Here is a 17,775-nt window from a genome sequence, read left to right as displayed (position 1 = left end):
ACTGACCCAGATGACAAGTCAACAGGGCGGTCCATCTGCACTGCAAGGAAAGACAAGAACAGAGGTGACAAAACGTGATCTGTGTATCCCACCCGCCCCCCTAAATACTCCAGAAAATACTCAAAGTGCATCTCGAAGCCACACACACACACACAAAATATATATATATAGTCTAACAGTATGACTCACTGTCACGCAGGCTCTGCCCCCAAAGCTCATGCACCCACGTGACCCTATCTCTGCTGGTCCCTGTGCCTCAGGGCTGCTCAGACTTGGTTCCCCCGTGCTACTAGGGAGCCCCCCAGATTTCCATGCCCCCCCGACAGGCCAGGAGTCCCAGGAGTGTCTTCATTCACTTCCAAGAACGCACTGGTCTCCTTGGGAGGAGAGGGCTGTTTCTCGTCATGCCCTTCCACACACTCTGTCTTCTGTTCCCTGTGTTTGCTCTTCCGTCTCCTCTCATACAGCTGGTACGCTGGGAGTGAACAGACAGAATTGAAAAATCACTTTAGCAAAGACCATCATATGGGGCATCGTGTGTGCTGATACTTTAGAAAGACTTTTTCCTTTGAGTCCTACACGTACAAATATAGGGAAGAGAAAGAAAGTACATGGCGTAGCAAAGCGACTCTTCCTACTTGGCAGTGGGCATTTGTCACTGAGATTCATCCCACAAGTTTACCCACTCACTTACAGATGGCTCAACCATTCACACCCAGGGAATATCAGTCAGTAAACATACCACCCCACGAGAAGGAATCCAAAGTTGGACCAAAGCTTGGGTGTTTTATTCTGCTAGGGTATCTTTGAGCAGAACATTCAAACCCACATATTCTTTGGTTGATTGGTAGATCATGAATCGGTTTATAAAAATCAGTAATCTGCAATCAGTTCCACAGTAGTCATTGCAGGCCTCCTTACTCAGAAGATGTTCCCTGATAACATTTTAAACTTACAGTGACCCAAGAGTCTAAAGGATTCGTGTGCACGCCCCAGCAGCTGTGATGTATTTCACTGCTGCGAATGATTCAGCCCAAATCTCAGAAGGATTGTGAGCTCCCTGGGCAATTGGAAGGCCTCAGTGTTCTGCAGAAAGAGATCAAAGGCTGCTTTTTAGAAATTGGAGAGCCCATGGAGATATTTAGTGGTGCCAGAACCCAAAATTCTAAGTACACTGTTTTCTGTAGAGTGTTTGCTTAGGAACTTCCTTTTACATGTCTTCTGCTTTTCCCTGAAACTTCCATGAAAGGCAAAAGGACCCCCACACACACACTCACCACCTGCCAAACACACACACACACACACACACACACACACACACACACACACACACTTTATTTTCCACAGAATGTAGTTGAATCCGACTGGGAAAGGAGCCAGTCGGTCATTTAGGTCAACAATGTTCAATCTGCCCAACGGGTCCTGTACCCACCTGCGATAATGATGAACCCATCCAGCAGCTGGAAGAGGCCATAGGCCAGTGGGAAGCAAAGCATATGGACCAACTGATCAGCGGCGAAGGATAACTGCAGCACGGTGACACACATCTGAATATTCTGAGCTCCGGTTTCTAAGGAAATCGTCCTGCACCTACCAATGAAAAACAACTGTCCAAGTTAATACTGGGACGATGCTTACATTTTCCATAAGGACTACTTCTTTAATTTTCTCCAATCTAGATCAGTGAGTGGCCAGAGTGATCTAGTACGGCAGACAGGGCATTTGCCTTGCATACAGCCAACTCGGGTTCAATCCCTGGCACCTTATAGCATCCCCAGAGCACCGCCAGGAGTAATTCCTGAGTGCAGAGCCAAGAGTCACCTCTGAGCATTGCCAGGGGTGAAAAGCAAAAAAAATAATAATAATTAAAAATAAACAAACAATAAGAGAAGGAACACATGGAGGGTGCGGGATCCCGGAGGAAAAGAAAAAAGAAAAAACAGGTTCCAAAAAGAGCCGAGAGCACCGGCAAGTTCCAGATGGAGTAGGCGCCGCATCCCGCCTCCCCCAGATGGAACCCTGGTGACCAGAAGCCTCTACAAACACAGCTCGAGTATGCGGGAACGAGGACTTTTTCTCAAAACCGCGCGGCCGCTTATGCGGCCTCGCGACATCTCTCTATATACAAAGTGATCAATGAGAAGTAAACCACCCAATCTTTCTCCCTGAAAATCAGAGTTAAGTTTGGAGCATGGCCACAGCCCCAGAAACACAAGGACTTAATGCAGAAACCAGCAGCTTAGAGCAGAAAAGTGAACGGACGATGAGTTAACCCAGGCCATCATTTCTGCCCAGAGGGGAAAGGGTGTTGCCCCATTCGCCCTCTCTTCTCTGGAAAGAAGGATGGCGGCCGCATGGGAGCCTTGTGGACAGCAGGTATGAGCCGGGGGTGTGGGGGCGACTAAAACCTCATGGGAAGGGGGGCGTTCTGGTCCGTCCTTCACGCCCTACCGAGGTCACCAGTTGCCCCCCACGAGCGGCTCTCCAGCACAGCCACGGCCCCAGAAGCACAAGGACTTAATGCAGAACCCAGCAGCTTGGAGCAGAAAAGTGAACGGACTATGCATTGATCCAGCCCATCAAGTCTGCCGGAGGGGAAAGGGTGTTGCCCCATTCGCCCTCTCCTCTCTGGAAAGAAAGATGGCGGCCACATGGGAGCCTTGTGGACAGCAGGTATGAGCCGGGAGTGTGGGGGCGACTAAAACCTCATGGGAAGGGGGGCGTTCCGGTCCGTCCTTCACGCCCTACCGAGGTCACCAGTTGCCCCCCACGAGCGGCTCTCCAGCACGGCCACAGCCCCAGAAGCACAAGGGCTTAATGCAGAACCCAGCAGCTTGGAGCAGAAAAGTGAACGGACTATGCATTGATCCAGGCCATCAAGTCTGCCGGAGGGGAAAGGGTGTTGCCCCATTCGCCCTCTCCTCTTTGGAAAGAAAGATGGCGGCCACATGGGAGCCTTGTGGACAGCAGGTATGAGCCGGGAGTGTGGGGGCGTCTAAAACCTCATGGGAAGGGGGGCGTTTCGGTCCACCCTTCACGCCCTACCGAGGCCACCAGTTGCCCCCACGAGCGGCTCTCCAGCACGGCCACAGCCCCAGAAGCACAATGACCTAATGCAGAACCCAGCAGCTTGGAGCAGAAAAGTGAAAGGACTATGCGTTAATCCAGGCAATCATTTCTGCCCAGAGGGGAAAGGGTGTTGCTCCCTTCCGCCCTCCTCCCTCTGGAAAGAAAGATGGCGGCCACATGGGAGCCTTGTGGACAGCAGGTATGAGCCGGGGGTGTGGGGGCGACTAAAACCTCATGGGAAGGGGGCGTTCTGGTCCGTCCTTCACGCCCTACCGAGGTCACCAGTTGCCCCCCGCGAGTGGCTCTCCAGCACGGCCACGGCCCCAGAAGCACAAGAACTTAATGCAGAACCCAGCAGCTTGGAGCAGAAAAGTGAACAGACTCTGCATTGATCCAGGCCATCAAGTCTGCCGGAGGGGAAAGGGTGTTGCCCCATTCGCCCTCTCCTCTCTGGAAAGAAAGATGGTGGCCACATGGGAGCCTTGTGGACAGCAGGTATGAGCCGGGAGTGTGGGGGCGACTAAAACCTCATGGGAAGGGGGGCGTTTCGGTCCGCCCTTCACGCCCTACCGAGGCCACCGGTTGCCCCCCGCGAGCGGCTCTCCAGCACGGCCAGGACTCCAGAACACAGAAACCAATTTCTTAACTATCTGACTTTCAGTAGAAATGCTTCCAGGGTCAATAGGTAAAAGAGCAGAAATCCAAAACCAACATTTAATTCTTGAACCCAGCCGTAGAAAGCAAATCACTTCACAATGCTTTTTCAGCATGTCTGATTTTGGGGGGGGGGGGGTAAACTCTAAATAATAGTGGTGAATCTTTTATTGAAACAATGAATCTAATCAAAGCAGATAGAGTGTTAACTAGAATTCATCTGCTTCACAGGGACGGGGAGGGGTGGGGGGTGGGGTTTTATTGGGGTTCTTCATGGTAAAAAATAAGTATTGGTAAAGGGAAATGTGTTTGATATTTGCATGACTGAGACATAAACCTGAAAGCTTTGTAACCTTTCCCACAGTGATTCAATAAATAAATTTAAAAAAAATAAAATAAAATAAAATAAAAAAACAAATAAATAAGCAAACTATGTGCTTAGATCACTAAAAAAAAATGTTTGTTTTAAGTAGTAAATATTTTGGACCAGGAGATAAGGCCCTTGTGAAGGTCAGCCTTCACACACTGACCCAAGTTCAAATCCCTGCACTACACAGGGCCCCTGAGTACTTCCAGGTGTGACACCCCTCAGTACAGAGGCAGGAGTAAGCCTTGAGCACACCCTCCCAGCCACCCACCCCCAGTGTGGGTCAAAAATAACCACGCATTCAGAAGTTCATCTAGGTAAAGGTAAAAGGTAAAGGCCCTCCCGTTGATCATCGATTTGCTCGAGCGGGCCCAGTAACGTCTCCATTGGAGACTTTGTTGTTACTGTGTTTGGCATATCGAATACTCTCGGTAGCTTGCCGGGCTCTCCGAGAGGGGCGGAGGAATCGAACTCGGGTTGGCCATGTTGGCTGCGTGCAAGGCAAACGCCCTACCGCTGTGCTATCGCTCCAGAAGTTCATCTGTTCCATAGATATTTGCCAAGTGCCTACTCTGAAACTAAAATTACTCTTAATCCTATTATCCAAAATTAAACACTCAGCATTCAGCCTGCTTCTTCTGGAATTTTTTTTTTGGGGGGGGGACTTGGGCAGGGAATACAGCTGGCAATAGTCAGGGGTTACTCCTACCTCTGCATTCAGTGGTCACTCCTGTCTGGGTTCAGGGATCCTGGGGATCGAACCCGGGTCAGCCACATGCAAGGCAAGTGCCCTCCGCACTGTAGTATCACTCCAGGCCCTCTTCTGGTGTGTTGTTCTGAGAGAGACACGTCAGGGCAGCTCAATGCCAGACCCGTGCCAGGAGACCAGGGGGAGTAAACACAGGAGAGACCCCATGACCATGGATAGAGGGCTCTGGCCTGCTGTGGGAATTCAGACTCGTGACCAATGTGGTCCAGAAGGTTCCACAGGTCAAGAGTGAGATCCAACAGCAGAAGGAGTGCAGGGGGCATTTCCCACGGGCGCAGTCATTGGAACCAACATTTAGGAGATGCGGCATGTGCTATTTTACCTGCAGGAGGTGGAATGATGAAGGACAGGAGAGAGGGGTGAGCTGAGGCAGAGAAATGAGGCACAATGTATTCAAAGAGATATAAAAACCCAAAATGAATGGGGCTGGAGCAATCGCACAGCGGGGAGGGTGTTTGCCTTGCATGCGGCCGACCCCGGTTCGATTCCCAGCATCCCATATGGTCCCCCGAGCACCGCCAGGAGTCATTCCTGAGTGAAGATGCAGGAGGAACTCCTGTGCACTGCCAGGTATGACCCAAAAGATTAAAAAAAAAAAGCCAAAATGAAAACAAAACATCCACGTTTCTCTCCTTGTGGAAAGGGTGTTGTGCGTCTTTATGATTTTTTTCTCTGTAACTTATTGTTGCTGTCATGTGAAAAGGGGAAAGGCGGGAAAGAGCAAACCCAGACTCAGAGGAGATCTTGGGGGCTGGCTCAGGTGGCTTCATTTAAGCCCGGCTGGCCCGACTGTAGAGATGGAAAAGCGAGAAAGGAATATGACATCTCAGCACACAAGCCAGCGGCTCCCAGGATGAAAGGCATCGCATGCAGGAGACCTGGGTTCGGGCCACTGAGCAGAGCTGAGAGTCAGTGCTTAGTTCCTTTCTCTCACCTCCTTGCTGGTTCCAGATCTCCGGCAGGGTCACAGTGACAAGCCCCCTCCCGACCCGTCACAAGGCAAACCCACAAGCCCAGTCCTGATCTTCCTCAGACCCTGGGGTGGGTAGGAACCAGGAGAGCTGAGGACACTTGGCTGCCCCGAGACGTTCTGTGGAGATCCAACTGTGCTTCAACCCCCGTCTGGTTTCCTCATGCCATAAAGATAAGCCCGTGTCAGATGCTCACTGTGCCCTAGTGACGTGAGTTGGTTCCGGTGCTCTGGAGGGGTTGCCCTCGTGAGCAGAGGCTACTGATGGTATCAAGAGCGCAGGCCGGGAGGAGAGTCACCGAGATGCACCGGCCCAAGCTCGCCTCTGCCCATCACATGCTCCAGTGTTCCCAAAAGTCCAGAGCAGCTGAGGCCCCGGGGGATTTCTCCAGCGGCGCCTTTGCAACGCCCCGGCTGCCTTGGGGTCTCCTCTGCTCTTTCCGGATTGCAGAAGCAGCTGACCCTCCTGGACAAACTTGGACAAGGCACCAGGGCAAATGACCTTCCCCTCTCGGTGCAGCTGCTGTTGCCAGGACCAGGGGGCCTCACACTCTTCACCTGCATGGTGCTGGAGATCACACTGGCTTTGGCGTCCCGGCTCCCAAAGGCAGTGCCCACAGGATGGCACTCAGGGCATGACCTTTGACCTTACTCCAAGGCAAGGGCTCTGCCAACAGGGCTACACTGACGCCCACCAGACTAAAACCATTCTGAATTACTCTGTTCAAAACGAACACCAGAGGATGAGAGATCTAGCACAGGGGCAAGGCGCCCGCCTGGTGCAGAACTGACCCAGGTGTGATTCCCAACACCAGCCCTGAGCACAGAGTCAGGAGTAAGCCCTGAGTACCACTAATGGTGACCCTGAGCACAGAGCCAGGAATAAGCCCTGAGTACCACTGAGTCTGGCCCTGAGCACAGAGTCAGGAGTAAGCCCTGAGTACCACTAATGGTGACCCTGAGCACAGAGCCAGGAATAAGCCCTGAGTACCACTGAGTCTGGCCCTGAGCACAGAGTCAGGAGTAAGCCCTGAGTACCACTAATGGTGACCCTGAGCACAGAGCCAGGAATAAGCCCTGAGTACCACTGAGTCTGGCCCTGAGCACAGAGTCAGGAGTAAGCCCTGAATACCACTGACAGCGACCCTGGGCACAGAGCCAGGAGTAAGCCCTGAGTACCACTGAGTCTGGCCCTGAGCACAGAGTCAGGAGTAAGCCCTGAATACCACTAACAGTGACCCTGGGCACAGAGCCAGGAGTAAGCCCTGAGTACCACTGAGTCTGGCCCTGAGCACAGAGTCAGGAGTAAGCCCTGAATACCACTAACAGTGACCCTGGGCACAGAGCTAGAAGTAAGCCCTGAGTACCACTAATGGTGACCCTGAGCACAGAGTCAGGAGTAAGCCCTGACTACCAGTAACAGTGACCCTGAGCACAGAGTCAGGAGTAAGCCCTGAGTACCACTGAGTGTGGCCCTGAGCACAGAGCCAGGAGTAAGCACTGAGGACCACTGAGTATGACCCACACACACAAATACAAAAAGACCCACTATTAACTTGTGATGTATTTCTTCTAGCTTTTTCCCCAAGAAATCTTTCCTATTTTAACAAAATAGAAATCAGAATGCATGCCATTTTCACTGCTCTTTCTAAAATTTAGACTTAGTCGGGTTTGCAAAATCAGCCACGTGCCAGGCAAGTGCCCTGCCCTGCGCTACCTCTCTGGGCCCCTCCTTCAAGGGCGTATGGGTCGTGTGATGGTACCTCTGCCAGGACTGGCGGGCAAGAAGAGCCAGCAGGAAGCCCGCAGCGTGGCCGATCAGAGGGAAGAGGAAGCTGATGGTCAGGAGGGTGAGGTCGGAGTTCCAAGATCCTTTCGCCAGCACCACGCCGGCAACGGCGACCACCAAGAGCAGGAGCCCACCAGCCACGGCCCCGATCTAAACAAACCAACACAAGAAGGGCGGATCAGCAGGAGGCTCCATCTCTTCCAGGTGCAGTTCCTGCCCTGCAGGCTGGCATCTAACCGGGCAGGTGGAGGAAGACAGAGACCAATGAACCCAGCTTCGCCACCACCAGGAAACCAGCATCACTGAGGGCTGAGGGGCTGGGCTGGGCCAGAAATTGAGAGGCACAACGCAAGTGTAGGCTTTGGGGGACTGAGTCTGGGTGAACGGCGCAGTAACGTGAGGCCGTTGCTGGCGGTCACGGGGGTCTCAGAAGCAGACCGGTGAAGCAACTTCTGGGCCTCTTTGCAGCTGCCTGTTTTCCTCACCAAGGCTAGTGTTGTCCAACTCAACCAGAGCTAGATGAACAGGTGTTTGGGGTTCTGGGCTCCATGGTAGGACTGGGGAACTGAGTCATTTTGGACATCGCTTCAGCAACTGAAGAGCTTTGAAAGTTCCAGGTGCCCTTGGCCGAGTTCACAGAGTCGCTAAGGGAATGGTAAACACGGGGGTGCTCACTTATCTTTTAAGTGAGAACAAAAACCTAAGAATGTGGAGGAGAACTGCAGTGCCTTGAGTTCTTTTGGCAACTCAGGTCTAGGAGCCGTTGTCTGTGAGGACTGCGGGGCTTTGGGCAACCCCGTGCCTCCTGCGTCAGTAACGTCATTAGTGCAGCTTTGCCGTTTTCCCTGCCTCACCCTTCCCTGACCCGTCCCAGGACACAGGACAAGAAAGTGATGTTTAAAAGTCTGCTGTTAAGGTTATGTAAAGAAAGAAATAGGAAAGGAGGAGGGAGGGAGGGGAGAGGGAAGGGAAGGAGGGAGAGAGACGGAGGGGAGAGGAGGGAAGGAGATAGGGAGGGAGAAAGGGGAGGGGTGGGGAAGGGAAGAGAGGAGTGGAGAGAGGAGGAGAAAGAAAGAAGGGAGGGAGGGAGGGAGGGAGGGAGGGAGGGAGGGAGGGAGGGAGGGAGGGAGGGAGAGAAGAAGAGAAGGAGGGAAGGAAGGTAGGAGAGACTGGTGAAGGGATTGATGCTAGAACATTGTACATCTGAAATGAATCATTGAATAACTTTGCAACTTTGAAATTCATGGTGATTCAATTAAGTGTGTGTGTGTGTGTGTGTGTGTGTGTGTGTGTGTGTGTGTGTGTAGAATAACAAACTCTTTGCATTTCTGTAAACACTTTGTCTCTTCTTCCAGTACAGAGCAGTTGGCCAGAAAGGACCAGGTCAATTTACCTTTTTCACACATAGGCCAAGACCTTTAAATAAGTTCTATTCCAAGAAACACCCAGTCCCCTAAACACATGGGGGGCCTGGACTGAGACCCCCCCTGTCTGACCAGCTGCCATGCCAGCCTTCCAACCATCAGCGTCACCTCACTCCTTGGCTCACGTGCTTCTAGGGACGGGAGCTCAGGAGCATGGCAGACAGCCTGAGATGACGTTGAGGAAATGTTAACGTCATTCCCCTTGGTCCTACCAAAGGGAAATACCAGTGGAGCCCTCAGCTCTCCTGGATCCTGCTCTCACTTATGCTTGTTCAACAGAAGACAGAAAATTAACCCCCAAAATGTCTTATGCTTTGATGTCTGGATCAGACAGGAGGAAATCCAGAATATTGGGGGGAAGTTAGCAGGAAGACAACCAACATGGAACAGTGAGAGCTTCCGCCGCCTTTGAAATGACTCGGGCCATGACGGAAGGTGTCAGAAGAACCAGAGCAATGCAGCCCAGGTCAGCACAGGTAGGAGCACACGTGGGCAGGCTTCTACTGCTCAGATGCAGGGGAAGGGGGAGTCCCCGTGAGAGAAGCTTCTAGAAGCTTCACACAAAAGGCACTGATTGGTCCAAGTCCCTGTTCTGGGTTCTGCCCAAAGGGATTTCAAAGCTTTAAAATTCACCAGGAGCATTCAGAAAAAGCATCAGCTCTAAAATCAAAAGAGACGATGGAACCAGCCGAAACAGAGATGAGATTATCTCAGGGTTTTACTAGAGCTCTGGAGAATATCCATGTATCTCAGCGTTTGCTGCGGCAAGTCCTGCAGAATAGCGAAGGAAAAAACCGAAGTTTTGCTACTGTTTCCCAACACTTTTGACGCCTTCGATGGAGCCCAGGCTTCACACAAGCAAAACGTGCTTCACCACTGGGTGACCCCAGTCCCAGGAACGAGGTTTGACCTTTGCTCTTTACACGCTGGGGAGCTGCTCCCAGAGCCTGATTGTGCTTCTCATCCACGCAGGTAGCCTGAGGCAATGCCCGCAGGACACGGTCCTGATCGCCACTGAGCAGGCACCAAACATAAGCAAACAGGGGCTAGGAAGACAGTACAGCAGTCGGGGCACTTGCCTTGCATGCTGCCAACTGGTGTTTGATCCCTGACACCCCAGAAAAAAACCTGAACTCCTCCACATCTGCAGGATCTATAAGATCTAGTTTCTACGGGATCCATTGATTCTATGGGATCTGCAAAATCTATAAAATCTACAGTTTCTATAAGATCCATTGTTTCTGTAAGATCTGCAGCATCTATAAGATCTAGGTTCCATGGGATCCATTGATTCTAAGGGATCTGCAGGATCTATAAAATCTATAGTTTCTTTAAGATCCATTGGTTCTATAAGATCTGCAGCATCTATAAGATCCACAGTTTCTATTGGATCCATTGATTCTATAGGATCTGCAGGATATATCAGATCTAGTTTCTACGGGATCCATTGATTCTAAGGGATCTGCAGAATCTATAAAAATCTACAGTTTCTATAAGATCCATTGTTTCTATAAGATCTGCAGCATCTATAAGATCTAGGTTCCATGGGATCCATTGATTCTAAGGGATCTGCAGGATCTATAAAACCTATAGTTTCTTTAAGATCCATTGGTTCTATAAGATCTGCAAGATCTATAAGATCTAGTTTCTATGGGATTCATTGATTCTATAGGATCTGCAGGATCTATAAAATCTACAGTTTCTTTAAGATCCATTGGTTCTATAAGATCTGCAGCATCTATAAGATCTAGTTTCTATGGGATTCATTGATTCTATAGGATCTGCAGGATCTATCAGATCTAGTTACTATGGGATCTATTGGTTCTATAGGACCTGCAGGATCTATAAGATCTACACTTTCTATAGCGTATACAGGTTCTAAAGGTTGTATAGGATCTATAAGCACTAAATATTCTACAGAGCCAACAGGATCTCTAGGTTCTGTAGGATCTACAAGATCTCCAGGCTCCACAGAATCTGCAGGATCTACAGGTCCCACAGCATCAACAGGGGTGACAGAACAGGACTCAGAAATGGAGTTTGGATCCTAAGACAGTACGAGCCGCCATCTCCTGCCTGCTGGTCCCGGGAGGTCTCCCGGCGTGTGTCTCAGGGCACTCGCTGCCGTGAGCAGCTGCTTACCTTGAGAATGATCTTGGATTGCTTTGGCCATCTGTAATTCACGTAGACACCAAGAGCCACAGGAACCGTCAGGCACACAAGAGTTATTCCTGAGGGAAAGAAAGCTCATCAACAGAAGCGCCCTTGCCCTGACTTCCGGTCCTCCCCGTTCCTCTCCAGCAGGGCAGCACACAGTGAGAGCTCCGTTCCTCTCTGCAGCCAGGCACAAGGCAGTACCTGAGGACAGTGGGCAGGGGTCCCCTGTTCCACCCAGCAGTGGTCGGGGTGGCCTCCAAGGTGCTGGGCGCAGGGGGATCAGGTATTGCACTGGGCTAGCCATGAGCAAGGCAAGCGCCTCCCCTGAGACTGTCTCTTCACCCATGCTGCTACGAAACACCCCGTCCCTGGCATCAGTTTCCTCTCAAAATCCCTTGGTAAACACAGGGGACTTTAAAGAGAGGCCAAGGCAGAAAGACGAGGACCCAAGCATCCCTTTCTGTGCCTGTCACGTTTATGGCTGTCCAGAGACACCGCTCTGCGATCACTGCCGATATGGCCCTCTAGCTACGAAAAAATAATACCAATATCGACATAGAAACTGCCCTCAGAGGCTGAGGAGGCCGTACAGCAGGCAGGGCGCCTCCTTGCACGCAGCTGGCCCAGGCTCAATCCCCAGACCCCATAGGGTCCCCCAAGTCATCCAGGAGTGACCCCTGAGCACAGAGCCAGGAGTAAGCTCTGAGAAACACCCCCAGAAAAGCTGCCTTCAGTACCCAGAACACTGTCTCATATACTCATATACGTCCAGGCCTCCCTAGCCTTCCCCGGGAGGGGATGAGAATGCCCTTCACACTAGCAGACGTGATGAGTCTCTGGGCAGGGGGGACAGGAGCCCATCTGCCCGTTGGCCCACACAGATATTGAGGGTCTCTCCCGCCAAACCCCTCAACACTGGCTCAGACAGAAGACAGGACTAGCACTTCCGGGTTTTAAGTATTTACAAGTACCTTTCAGAAATCCTGGATGGGGAAACATTGCAGTACAGGGGGATGCTCAGACCATCGGCTTGACCCCAGTGTTTAGAGGAGACAGACTGAGAAGGAAAGAAATCAAGGAGAGAAGAGAACGAGCAGAAATGGGCAAACGGATTCTGGGGCTTCAGCCACACCCCGAAGGAGTCTCCCGAGAAAACATGGGATCTAAGTGGCAACCAATAAAACTCCGTAATGTGCCTATCAAGGTAACAGGCAGGGAGGGATCTGGGAACACTGGTGGGGAGAAGTTGACACTGGTGGAGGGACTGGTGTTAAACTGTATGTCTGAAACTCAACTATCACGAGTTTGTAAGTCATGTTTCTCTAATTGGGCTGGAGTGATAGCACAGCGGTAGGACGTTTGCCTTGCATGCAGCCAGCCTGGCCGAGCCAGGTTCGATTCTTCCGCCCCTCTCGGAGAGCCTGGCAAGCTGCCGAGAGTATTCGATATGCCAAACACAGTAACAACAAGTCTCTCAATGGAGACGTTACTGGGCCTGCTCGAGCAAATCAATGAACAACGGGAGGACAGTGTTTGTTTTGTTTTGCTTCTCTAATTATTTTTTAAGTACCTTTCAGAAAATATCAACAGCCTGTCTAACAACACTGATCAGGAAAAGTCACACCTAGATCACAACTTCTAAATTAACTCTGAGTTTTCTAAGTCTTACTCCCATCTTACACCTTCCATGGACTCCGCCATGAGCAGGAGACAGGCTTTCCAAGGGTTTGAACCCACCCAGAGGACAGAGGCTTGTAAACCTCCGAATCCTGGGGCCTTCGGATAGGCACGAGAGTTTCGAGAATCATCGTTTCTACCAATTCTCCAAAGACTTGTAACTAGGACAGATTGTTTCAGCTTATTTTCTTCCCAGCCTGAAACAACTCCATCGACCCGTAGGGAAGGGCAGGGTTCCGTGTAAAACATGGAAGGCGAGCATAGCAGAGCTACAGGGCAGAGGGGAGTGCTGGGTGCACCAGAAACACCCCTACACGCCCACTCTGTTGAGTCCCACAGAAGCCATGGCTCACTGACCACGTGAGAGGTGGGGCCGTGGCCACTAGGTTCTAATTAAAACCACTGGCGTCAAGCGAACCTGGGCATCAGAAAGTGTCCGACTGCTTCAGAGACAACTATCCAGGGCCATACCTCCAGGGGGGTGATGGGGTGGTAGACCACTCCCAGCAGTACCCAGGGCTGACTCCTGGCTCTGCGCTCAGTGACCACTCCTGGAGGTGCTTGGGGCACCATCCACGGTGCCAGGGATCAAACCAGGGTTCACCACATGGAAGGCAAACGTCTTAACCCCTGTTCTATCTCTCCACCCTTTAGTTAAATGATTTAAACTCTCTCATGCTGAAAACCTAGAAAGTAGTCGACTCTATTCTGTAGATGAAAAAGTAATAGTCTGAGCTGCATAGAAAGTAGGAAGGATGGGGCTGGAGTGATAGCACAGCGGGTAGGGCGTGTGCCTTGCCATGCAGCCAACCCAGGTTCGATTCCCAGCATCCCACATGGTCCCCCGAGCACTGCCAGGAGTAATTCCTGAGTGCATGAGCCAGGAGTGACCCCAAAAAAGCAAAAGAAAGAAAGTAGGAAGGAAGAACATCCCCTGGCATGAGCACCCCCAGCGCCGCTGCAGTTCCTCGAACGGTACAGACCTATGTTCTGGTAGGGCACGGTGAGGCTCCTGCCCAGCTCCCAGGACCAGGTGTAGAGGTAGAGACACAGCGGCATCATCCCCAGCGCGGCCACGGTGGAGCAGGTCGTCATGCTGATGCTGCAAGCAGAGCAGAGCCGGGCTTGAGGGGGAAGATCTGGGAGCGCGCGTCGGGGGACGTGTGGAACCTTCAACAGCAACCCGGGCTGCGGCTGCCTAGAGTCACGTGGGCTAGTCCCGGCGATGTCCGTGTTTTCTGTATAGTCGCCAGATCACACTTCAACTGGCACTGGCTGCTTCTAGAGGATTTTCCTCCCCCCCCCCCCCCCACCCCGCCCCTGTGCCCATGAAGCTATCACTCACTGTTTCATGGTTCTGTGGAGTCTTCTTTCCCAATCCATCTGGGTTTTAGCACGCATCATTACTCTGCTCCTTCGGGGTGCGGGGGCAGCAAAGAACGGGGGTCCCACCCCGGGCTGCTTGGTCACCTCAACTCAGTGCATTGGGGTAACACCCTGGGGTGCTTGGTCACTCCCAGCTCAGCACACGGGGATCCCACCAGAGGTGCTTGGTTGCTCCCAGCTCAGTGCACGGGGGTCCCACCCAGGGGTGCTTGGTTACTCCCAACTCAGCGCATTGAGGTCCCACCCAGGGGTGCTTGGTCACTCCCAGCTCAGCACACGGGGGTCCCACCAGGGGTGCTTGATTGCTCCCAGCTCAGCGCATGGGGGTCCCACCAGGGGGCCTTGGTCACCCCCAGCTCTTGCAGAGGGACACCTGCTCCAGCAGTGCTGGGGGTCCAAGCGGGCCTCCCGCAGGCAAGCCCCGCACTCAGACCCGGACCTCCAGCCTCAGCTCTGTCGCCGAACCCCTTCCATTGTACAGATATGCCGCGCTCTGTCTGTCCACTGCAGTCCCTTGAGTGCATCCACTTCAGGGCCAAGGTGAACAGGGCTGCTACGAGGCCCGAACAGTTTCTTCTGTTCTCTGGCTAGACACCCGCCCCCCGCTCCCCCAGGGTGGACTGACCGTGCAGTTACTGCCTATCTAGAAGCTTCACTCTAGCTTCAGCTTGTATTGGTTTAGGGGCTGTTTTTGGCACCTGGGATTGAACCCAGAGTCTCAGACACGCGGGGCATGAGCTTTGTCACTGACTCATCCCCTCTGCGTTTAACTTGGGAGTTCCAGACTGTTCTCCCTCCCCAAGGTTCCAATCCCTCGAGAGCCCAACAACTCCCCGTATGTTTTTCACTGTCAACTATCCAGTGAGTGCCACCGAAAGAGGCGCCTGAGGCTGTTATGCTGATGACTGGGGTCCTGGCACCACCAGTCATCAGCCCTCTTCCTCAGGAGACCCTACAGCAGCACGGCAGCCCACACAAGGCTTTGTTACTCTCTGCCCTAAGAAGGTTTGTACTCTGGGCAAAGCCGCCCTGACCTGCTGACTTCACATTCCTCGTGCTCCCCCATTGCTGACCTGAACGCAGAGAGGAACTCCATGGGGAGAGATTGGTGCCACCTTCCAAACTCCACACCTGCAGTGTCCACCCTCTGACCCAGCAGCTCAACTGCCAGGAACCATCCCAAAGACGCACCATCCAAAGGACGAAAAGACGGGGGCTGGAGGGGAAAAGGCAGCTCAGCTAGAAAAGGGAGCACCAAATGTAGGGTGTTGGGAGGATCCTCCCAGGATGGGAGAAGCATGCTGAAAGTAGACTATACACCAAACATGATTGCCACCCACTGCCTCTTTTGCAAACCACAACACCCAATAAGAGAGAGAGAGAACAAAAGGGAATGCCCTGTCACAGAGGCAGGGTGGGATGGGGGAGAGGGGGTGGGAGGGATGCTGGAACCCGTGGTGGTGGAGAATGGGCACTGGAGGAGGGATGGGTACTCGATCATTGTATAACTGAAAGCACAAAAATTTGTAAGTCTACAACTGTATCTCATGGTGTTTCACTAATAAAAATTTTTTTAAAAAAAGAAAATTTTCAAAGTTTTAATAATCGTGACAAATTTACAAATAAATGGAAATTTCACTGTGGAAAAAAAAGACTGGGGCTGGAGTGATAGCACAGCGGGTAGGGCGTTTGCCTTGCACGCGGCCGACCCAGGTTCGATACCCAGCATCCCATATGGTCCCCCTGAGCACCACCAGGAGTAATTCTTGAGTGCAGAGGCAGGAGTAACCCCTGTGTGTTGCTGGGTGTGACCCAAAAAGCAAAAACACAAACAAGCAAAGAAGGAAAAGACATCGGTAAGGTGTTGTCTATGCACCTATTTCCCTTCAGTTTCATACGCAGAGGGCAAATGTAGCTAAGTTTGTCTTTGCAAACGTCCCTAAGTCGTCCTTGTGTTGGTTTGATTCGGTGCCAAGTCTAAGCCAGTTGCATCTTCCCCAGGACACAACCCCTGAACGAAGCGCCGTGGTCTTTGGCTCTCCCTACCGTCGAGTCCACAGAGGAATTCGCTCACTGGGTCCTTGGGGCTGAGCAGCTGCCCTCCCTGGGCCTCAAGGCCGGCAGTAGCAGATTCCGGCGCTGGCCCAGGCACATGGAAAAAGCTCGCAGAGTTGCGTGGGAGGCAACACGGTTGGCCTGTGGCTGTTCACATCTAGGAAATTTTCTGGCAAAATGTGACTGATGTGCCGAGAGCCTGCTGGCACGAGCAGCAGACAACAGCATCACTGTCCCCAGGCGATCCACGGAGAAAAACGAGCCCAAGTGGGCACGTGTGGACGGGAATGACAGGGAAAATGGCACGTGCTCGTCCAACCAGGGCTTGGGCACAGACACAGACGTGGGGGGTGGGGTGAGGAGGAAGGTGGGAAACTTCGGAGTAGCGCTGACAACCAGTGGGTCAGGGAGATGAGTAGGACCCCAGCTGGGAGGCTTGGAAAGGTGGGAGCCTACTGTGGGCCTCGACATGGAGGAACCAAGAGGGCGTTACCTCAGGGAAGAGGACAAAGAAAGGCAAATGCCACCGGGTTTATATTAGTCCAGAGCAGGAGATGCAGAAACCCAGTGGATGAATGAGCAGAGTGAAACAGCTGTCAAGTTTTCAAAGAAAGGATCAGAGCCTGGTGGGCAGAAGGGGAGGAAGGAGAGGCCAGATAGAGAGAAAGAGAGTGCTAAGGGTTGGGCCTGGGCTCTGAATATGGCCAGCTCAGGTTCCAGCACCCCAGTGGTCCCCCAGGCCTGGCCAGGAGTGATCTCGGAGCACAGAGCCAGGAGGAAGCCCTGAGCTCCATGAGGGGCGATCTCAGGAAAAAGAAGAAGGTGGGGGAGGCGGAGGCAGTGAGGAATCCTGGGTCCATGAGTCACAGGCAAGGTGATGGGTGGGAGGTGGCGGCTAGGAGGAAGAGGGCATGTCACGTACTTTCTGTTCCACAAGGCTGAGCACCAGCTACTAAGGGTCAATCAGCTCATTCATATCTGGTGTCAGTAAGTATTTCATTTTGCAACCGGGGTTAAGTTTTTATTTGTTTGTTATCTGATTCCGGACCACACCCAGTGGGGTTCAGGGGCCATTTCTGGCCCTCTGTTCAGGGTAACCCCCTTCAGGGCTCGGGGTACCTCACGTATGTGGTTCTGGGGATGAGACCCGGGTCAGCTGCATGCCAGGTAAGATTTTTTAGCTCCTATACTCTCTCTGGCCCTGGGATTTTAAGGTATTCTTACTTGATTTTATATTGAAAGATTTGCCTGAGAACATAAAAATTGTAGACAGCTGTGTTATAGCTTATCCATATGGAATAATTCAGTAGGATTCAATGTTAGATCCAAAGAAGTAATGGAAAAACAATGGTCAAATGAAGAATACTGTTTCTGATATTGCTCTATGGACCTATTTGTGTATTTGGGGGGTGGGGTGAGCCACATAGGGCTGTGCTCAGGGCTTACTCCTGGCTCTGT

The 17,775-nt window shown here is 52.1% G+C and overlaps 1 protein-coding gene across 1 annotated transcript in view; it reads right to left on the bottom strand.

Annotated features, from left to right (window-relative positions):
* Positions 1 to 266: 266 nt before the first annotated feature.
* SLC10A6 (solute carrier family 10 member 6) overlaps positions 267 to 17,775 on the bottom strand; it is a 32,129-nt gene continuing 14,620 nt past the window's right edge. The window contains exons 2-6 of the mRNA XM_056111139.1: positions 13,860 to 13,978; positions 11,185 to 11,273; positions 7,593 to 7,768; positions 1,433 to 1,590; positions 267 to 475 (exon numbers count right to left, since the gene is read on the bottom strand). Coding sequence (XP_055967114.1) covers positions 267 to 475; positions 1,433 to 1,590; positions 7,593 to 7,768; positions 11,185 to 11,273; positions 13,860 to 13,978 — 751 coding nt within the window. The remainder of the gene's footprint in view (positions 476 to 1,432; positions 1,591 to 7,592; positions 7,769 to 11,184; positions 11,274 to 13,859; positions 13,979 to 17,775) is intronic.

This window comes from Sorex fumeus, unplaced genomic scaffold (genome assembly GCF_029834395.1).
Source record: "Sorex fumeus unplaced genomic scaffold, SorFum_2.1 ptg000013l, whole genome shotgun sequence".
Classification (NCBI taxonomy): domain Eukaryota; kingdom Metazoa; phylum Chordata; class Mammalia; order Eulipotyphla; family Soricidae; genus Sorex; species Sorex fumeus.
The sequence above is the reverse complement of the archived record's forward strand: the minus strand, read 5'-3'. Positions and strand labels throughout refer to the sequence as shown.